The sequence below is a fragment of the Brassica napus genome, chromosome C9 (assembly GCF_020379485.1).
Source record: "Brassica napus cultivar Da-Ae chromosome C9, Da-Ae, whole genome shotgun sequence".
Taxonomy (NCBI): Eukaryota; Viridiplantae; Streptophyta; class Magnoliopsida; order Brassicales; family Brassicaceae; genus Brassica; species Brassica napus.
The window spans coordinates 25,326,630-25,334,897 of NC_063452.1; the positions used below are offsets into that span (position 1 = coordinate 25,326,630).

Consider the following 8,268-nt stretch of genomic DNA (forward strand, 5'->3'; position numbering starts at 1 on the left):
ATTTAAATGATTTTTTTTTTATAAATATCTGAATTAATCAAATTATTCTAAAACAAACAAAATAATTAGATATTCATATATTTTATCTGAAATTGTATCTGGATAAAACCTTTCATATCTTTTTATTTACAATATAAATATTTATTTATTTTTTTCATGAAAACAAACATTTTAAATATTTAATTATTTTTTTATTTATAACATATATGTACATTTCATTTTTTACTAAAATAACTTTTAAATATTTATTTAATTTCGTGTTTATTTAAAAAATAAATTTATGTTTCATTTTAATTAAAATAAACCTTTTAAATATCTAATTAATTTTATAATAAACTCATGTACAACTTTGTATTAATATTGATATATTAATTTAATATAATACTTTTCAACTAAGTTTTTGATCTTTAACTAATAAGACTTTTAATTTAGAACTTTGTATCACATAATTAAAAATATGCTATCATTGACAATTCCAAACAAATAAATTAAATTATTGCATGCGAACTATAAAATTGTTATTTTAAAATGTTATATTAAACAATTATTAATATGGTATATATTAAAGAGCGATTTGCATAGAAATTCTAGTAATATGGCAATATTTGCGTCCATGAAAAAACGGAAGGCCCAAGGGCAAGGCCCAGTTGTATTGGGTGCGAAAAGACAGCATTACCCCTATCGCCTCTCCTTTCACGTAAGAAGCTGAAGCGATTTATAATCATTCCATGCATGTAATCATTTGAAAATTTATACATATATAACGCTTTTTATATTGGTATAGCCCGATTATGTAAGAGTAGCCAATAGTTTCGACCACTAATATTGCCTAAAAAACCGTAACCTTTTCGCAAAGCTTCACACGTCTTCACATAGGACATGCGTATCTGCATGTAATATAGTAGATATGTATAGGTTTCCTTCTATATAAGGAGTGGTAATTGGGCAGTAGAAACACACACTTAACTATCATTTTCTTTAGCTCGTCTTTAATGTCTCTCTAGAAAACACTCTCTCTCCCTTCCGTTTAAGAAGAATCTCGGTATATAAGACCACCTCCATTGGTTAGAGATCATGACGAGCAACCTTACGGAGTCTTGGAATTCTGTGCTTCGTGACGCGCGAGAGTATCCGATCGTGCCGTTGGTTGAGTTCATTAGGATTAAGCTGATGAGCTGGTTTTCGACACGCCGCGACTCAATCTAGGACGTTGACACTGGGTTAACACCCATGGTTAACAGTATGCTTGCTGCGAGCTTTGAGATCTGTGGGGGGGGGGGGGGAGCTTTGAGATCTGTGGGGGGGGGGGGTATAATGTAAGGAAGGTTGATGTCAATGAATATGAGGTGCAGGATCTGAAAGGAGCTTCATTTGTAGTCAATCTGGCAGACAAGTCGTGCTCATGCTTTGAATTTCAAAGCCTCGGTATACCATGTTCTCATGCCATTGCGGCTGCCTTGAAAGCAAACATTAGGGTGGAAGGTCTTGTGGATGAGGTCTACTCAATGAAGTATTTGAAGGTGGCGTATGTAAGCAATATATTGCCGCCGGTTGAACTTGACAACACCACTCAGATCGCTAGTGAGGTATCTGCCCTTACTCTGAATCCGCCCGCAACTCGTCGTCCCCCCGGCAGACCAAGAAAGAAGAGGTTCTTCTCCCGTGGTGAAGTCCTGGTAAGTATTGTGAACATTGCTTGGTGTGATGAACGTGTCTATGTATAGTAAACACGTGTGTGTTGCATGTGCAGATGAAGAAGATACGTAAAAGGTATTGTAGCCGGTGCAAGGGCATGGGGCATAACCGTGCTACTTGCAAACAAGCAATATGATCAGTAAGGAGTGGAGCGGGGGGGGGGGGGGGGGGGGGGTGCTATGCGATGGGAGATGTAATCAAAGCCGGTGGTTGCTTTGGGTTTATAATACACATATTGGTTTCCCTTTTGATGTTATGAGATGTTGGTATGAATAAGTGTTTAGACCCAAAGTAGTGTAAGAGGATCATGTATGAGTTCATATTGTAATCATAAATAAAGCATTCCCCCCCCCCCCTTTATATTTGTGTTTGTCTAGCAACGAGTTATTCATGATTTGTCTTGTTTGTGTCACTAGGACGGATAACTGCATTTCTTGTTCTACAACTTAGACGGTTACGTTGCAGTTAATAAGCGTTTTAGATGGTTATATAGACTTTAGCCGGTCATTCAAGTTTAGCCGTTCATTCAAATTTAGCCGGTTTAAATAACGTACATTGTCTCTGATTTGCTACATTATCCGGTTAAAAGTACATGACATAGACTTAGACGGTTGCTAAAGCTTTATTAAGATAAAAATTAAACAACTTACATGAAAATAGACTTACACAGTGTTCTTGAATTGTTACATTATCCGGTTAACAGTCCATGGAAAAAATACTTAGACGGTTGCTGAAGCGTGCCAGGTCATCTAGGCTTAAACGGTTGTTTCTGGTATGTTACTTTATCCGGTTAAAAGTACATGAGAGTAAACTTAGACGGTTACTAAAGCTTTAATAAGATGAAGAGTGGAAACAACATGAATTGCATCGAGAGATTAATACGATTAACCGGTTAGATAAACAATTAGCTTTAATAAGATAAAAATTAGGACAACATTCAAAAAGTGGATATACCAAAAAAGGGTAGAAACAACATTGATTCTATCGAGATATTTAGAAGATTAGCCGGTTAAAACGTAGAATGGGACGAGATTAGCCGTAATTTGACAACAGATAATTGAAACATCTGGGGGTTGACCCCCCCCCCCCCCTAGTACTTCATGATGCTAATACGGCCGAAAGCAACCAAACAAGAAATCCTTCCAACTGTGATGTGGTGCGACGACCGATGCCTCCTGCTGAATTTGGTCAACGTAATCCCTTTTCTGATGAACTCCGTCGAGACTTTCCCCCTGAAGCTCTGCCCGTAACATGTCTACAGTGTTCATTAGCCTCTTAATCTCCATACTCTTCTGCCTAATTTCGTCGCGTGCTTCAATAAGTGACCTCTTTGGCCATCCCGTGACTTCTCCTTCATCGTGCCATTCAAAAAAGCCGCATACTTGTTCCTGACATAATTTACGGACAAACAAACAATCAAGTTAGACGGATCTGGAAAGACCATAGGGTCATACTTTATTGGAAATCGACTAACCTGGTATCGAGAGCATCCATAAAACAACCTGCCTAGGTTTTTGTCTGTCCAGGACTTGGTGAAGGATGCTGGGATGCAACAGAAGCAGAATTCTAGGCTATTGCGCCCGCGAGGGGTTGATGATGAGGAACCTGATGCTTTCATATCTTGATAGATTTGTTTGTGAAACGTGAGGCGGCTAGATAAAGTTCGATAAGACTGAGGCGTGATTATCTATTATATATCAAAACTGACATTTAACCAAAATATGAATGTGCGAACCAAAACCGACGTTCAAATTGGCCTCTAACTAAACCGGCTTTGCAAAAGCCGGTCTAATGCTACATGTTGGTAATATCAGATTAACCTTTTGTTACGACTCTTTTACTTATAGATAACAATTTGGAATGCCGAATGTCGTTATATAGATGCATCTCTATTTGCTTGGCAGCAAATAAAAAAGAGATGACTGGAACAAAAGGTAGCTGAGTTTCAAAACAGAAATATATCACATGGAACGATAATTAAACAGACAGTAAACTGGGATAAGAGGGCCAGTAGCCGGCTACTCAGATTGGACCTGCGTTTACCTCGAAAATCATAACAGCCAGCCTTTTTGCCTCTTGTTTCAGCACGTCCGCAGACAGGTGTCTGCATGCCTCTATGCCCCCGGCCGCGTGAGCTTGCATGAGCAGTGCTGCTGTGACACCAGAGTCTGCGTGTTTACGGTTTTGTGGGATCTGTTTGGCCCTCTCCACGGTCAATGCATTAAGGCTCTCGGGATCCAGCTTGCGGCAAGCTTGCATCAATAGGTAAGGGAGCATCTGGGCTGTTGGTGCGAGTTCATTTGCCATGAGAGAATCACTTTGTAGGATGTGTTGCAATCGAGAACAAGCAGCCTCCAGGTGTTGCGGTCAAAGCATAGGCCGATCCAATGTGCCTGGTCGAGGTTGAAAGGGAAGTAGATGCGCTCTACCTCTCCTGTCTGTGATTCAGATCGGTCTAGTATTTCCACAAGGTTCGGAGTGAAGACAAAATCCTCTTTCTGAGAAGATTTCTTGAACCTTGGGTGGTTCTTGGAGAGGATAGAGACAAATTTGGTGTCGAGGAACAAATAACTTTGACTGGAGTTTGATTGAGGCATCATCATTATCCGGGTGTGGTGCATCAATACATCAAACATCTACCAAAAAGACAACAAAGACATAAGGCTTGCTTAAACGACATTTACTTAATGGAAAATATACAAAATGATGGAACACATACCTTGGGCGATAGTGATTTGGTCCTCTGGTCAATTTCAATAAGGTCTTTCGCAGATACAGATATGCCACCTATTGTAATGGACCTGAAAACATGAACAAATGTATAAGATTCTGCTTTAGTCAGAGTAAAATGTGTTAGCCGGCTAACGCGTTACCAAACATGAGCGTTTAGACAGTTAACAATTATAGTAAAAAATGTGTTAGCCGGCTAATGCATTATCTACCATGTGCGGTTGGACAGCTAACAATTAGAGTAAAAATGTGTTAGCCGGCTAAAGCATTACCTAACATGTGCGTTTTGACAGCTAACAATTATATATACGGCTAACTGGGTGGAGTGGGTGGGAGAGTGTGGTGAAGGCAGTAGGTAGAAGATAAAGAAGAATATGGTGCTTACTTAGTTTTCTTCAAGATATCAGAAAGCTTGCTGAACTTGGTATGATAGTCTATGGACGCATCATTGTTCAGTGCGCCAGGGTATGCTTCGCTGAAACGATTTAGTGTGCCTTTGTCGCACTCATATACACCTACAATCAGTTTTGAGATTGTCTTGAGGCGATTGCTTTTCCTAGTGGGCGCCGGGACGTTGGCTTGGATATCTGGTGGACTGCTCGGTGGCTTGTCGACTACTTCCGTGTCCTCTCTAACGGTAGGCTCTGGAATTTGGTCTTCCTCTCGCTGCTCTTCTTCCTGCGTCAGTCCCAGAGAAAAGGATGGCTGTACGGGGAACATCAAAACGTCATTAGTTTGTGTGGACTGTATGGAACAGAATTCTTGTTTATAAACTGGTTGGTGGATAAACAGTACTTACAGATGAGAGATCTTCTTGTAGGTTTGAATCACCGTGTGCGTTGCCTGACAGGGTTTGCTGGTTGTTGTCCATGTCCTTGTCGATAATATCAGAGTTTATGAGATCACCCACGTCTGGCATATGTGGTCCCTGCAACGACATAATTGTGAGTGAGTTGCGTTCTATCCATACAACATATAAATGGCTTTGAGACTTGGTCATACCCTGTCAACAGTAGTCTTCTTGACACTTGTCGCAACACGTGAATTGTCAGGTGGGTCTTGGTCATTGTTGGTTTGGCATGGTAGGGTGGGATTTTCCTTGTCGATAGGTATAGAATCGCCCCCGCCCCGCTGTCGCTCACATTGTCTGTATGTGGGGTGGAGGCTGGTAAAGATGGACCCTGCAACAAAAGGGTTATCAGTGAGAGTGCTTAGCAGTACAAAATGTTATGGGGGGGGGGGGCATTTAGGCAGCGCGTATACCTTGTCCCCGTAGGTCTTCTGGACATTGGCTATCACAGAGCTTATGATGTCTGTATCGATGCCTTCTCTGCTGGTCTGAGTGGGAGTCGTTGTAGGGCGATCCTTTGAGGCATCAAGCGTCTGGTTGTCAGTTGGAGTTCGAACGCGTGTTTGGAGGATTGACTGAGACTGAAAAGTTCCTACTGAGTCTAGTATCTTCTGATAGCTGTTCTAAAAGGCGAGCAGGTGAGCGGAGTTGTCTGAAATATGCTTCTTGATTACCTCTTGGAACTGATTGAATGATTCACGAAGGTCATCAACCTTGCCTTCAACCCTGCCAATGTCAGCTTTTGATATGCCTTGGTCGATTGGAGGAGCATGAACAGCGTCAGAGTTGTTGGGCGTTTGCCTTGGAATTTTCCTCTTTCGCTTCTTCCTTCCCCCGGCTGCCTCATATGCCTTCTCGCGCATGAGCTCTAGATCGGCTTTGGTAGCTCCGCCTTTGAATAATTGGTTTGAAAAACGCGACCCATCTTTGATTAGTCTGGCCATTGAATCTACTCTTGTATCATCTTCCTCGTCGGAGAAGCATAGTTCCGCCTCGTCAACCTCCAGGTTTGTGTCTTGTGGGATGATATGAGTCACGCGCACCTGTGGGGGAAAAGGTTTATGTTAGATACGAGTTTGTGTATATACAAGTGAGTAGAATATATGTTAACCGGATATTTGTGACTATGATATATGTTAACCGGATATTTGTGACTAGAATATATGTTAGCCGGATATTATTTACAATAACATGTATAAACGGTTAATTTCCTCTAGAATGTATGGCCAATTCGAAGATTATACTGCTACATGGGCTACGTTTAGCATTTCTATAATCTGATACTAATGTACGGCTATTGAGCGTGATGTGTGCATAATAGGGGATGAAATTAATGAACAAAAAAAATGGTGTGGTTGGGGTGAGTAACATACATTTTTAGCTGTGTCCAACGTCCTTGAGTGTGCTGGCCTAATACCGTTCCTAGGGGGGGTTTGAGAAAAGTAAGCATCTACGTCTCCAGCAACCTCTGATGCAGAGTCTTGACTGACGATTTCAGTGAGCGCGGGAACAGCTCTGGTCATCACCATCTGAAGGGACTGAACGTAGCCCGGGAGAGCGATGGTGCTTTGCGTAAGATTTAGCTCGTCTTTTTCCTTTATACTGCTAATCAGCATCTCAAAGGATAAGCGGCCCCACGGGTAAGAGAAGAACTCATCAAGGTCTTTAATCTTCTCGGCTTGCTCAACTGATATTTTTGCGATGTGAGTGGTTGGAAGAATCACATAGGCAAGCATTGCGAGAAGGGCGTACTTAATTCTAGTCTCTTGTGAGGTGACCGTCTTGCGCTTGAGCATCCGGATGACAGATGATACATTTACTTCCTTAAGCATGCCAAAGAGAACGTTGTAGTACGGCTGTTCAGATATGAGTTTCTTCGTGGCTTTCGACGGTGGGCTAGGGTATTTTCCACACAGTAGGCCGGTTACAATGGCAAACTCTCTCAGTGAGAATCTTATTGGGTTCTCTGCAAAAAGGAACCATGCCTCGTACTTTTTTCGAACTTTCAGCTGTCTCGAAAGCATGTATCGTCCTAGGCGGGCGGAGTAGGGTGTCTGGTCGGCGAGCTCGAGAAACTTTCCGAAAGGTGACCGCCTAATAACATCGACCTCTTCAGGATCGAGAGTGTCTAGAATGTTTATGAGGCCTCCTGGTTTGTGATATGGAGTGACTCTTAATCCAACCGGTTCTTCCCCGAGTGGAAAAAAACGAGGTGGTAGTTCGATTGTCTCCGTATTTGCCATCAATGCATGTGCCGGAGAGAGACCTGATATTGAACGAAGATTACATGACCATGTATGAGCCCTAAAAACCGTTGGGTGATTCGAAAGGGGAAAACAAAGAGACAAGTACTTACAGCGTATATAAAGGTGATAAATGTCGATTTAACAAACTCTGATAACTGTGGATTCGTCAGTGAGGGGTTTATCGCCGAGATTGAACCGATGATTACGCTGGTGATTCTTCATCAGACAGGGGAACGGAAAGGAGATGTCGGGGACTGAGACGGCAACGAGAGGTGTGAAACTGAAACCGGAACGAGGGTCTGAAACTGAAACCGGAACGAGATAGTCGGAAGTTTTATAATACCATATTTCTGATGTTGGAGGAATTTGGATGAAAGAGGTGAGTTGTGTTGTGTTGCGGAGAAAACAAAGGTAGAGGAGAGAGATGTATGTAGTAAATTTGAACTGTATCGATTGTAGTGATAATATTACTCTTGCCTCACGCGTAATGATGGAAAGCTCTTGTAGGTATCGAGCTAATGTGTGTAGGGGTAGTATTGTCATTAAAAAAACACGTCGCCCTTAACTCCGAAAATCCATTGCCGCAAATATGTGGGTTATGCTTGTATATACACTGCAATTTCTCTATATTAAAATTATATACTATTAATTATGTAAAAATAAAAATAATCACTCGCACGGTTGCGCGGATCAAGATCTAGTAGTTATGTATTAAACTACTTGGAACTTGGAAGATAGGGCACAATT

At 41.5% G+C, this 8,268-nt stretch overlaps 1 protein-coding gene across 1 annotated transcript; it reads right to left on the reverse strand.

The window, feature by feature from the left end:
• Positions 1 to 3,196: 3,196 nt before the first annotated feature.
• Positions 3,197 to 5,365, reverse strand: LOC106405618. The gene is made up of 4 exons (XM_048767791.1): positions 5,225 to 5,365; positions 4,811 to 5,130; positions 4,415 to 4,496; positions 3,197 to 4,331 (listed from the first exon to the last, which is right to left on the reverse strand). The coding sequence occupies exons 1-4, from the start codon at positions 5,363 to 5,365 to the stop codon at positions 3,954 to 3,956; spliced, it is 921 nt and encodes a 306-aa protein (XP_048623748.1). The 3' UTR covers positions 3,197 to 3,953.
• Between the last annotated feature and the right edge of the window lie 2,903 nt (positions 5,366 to 8,268).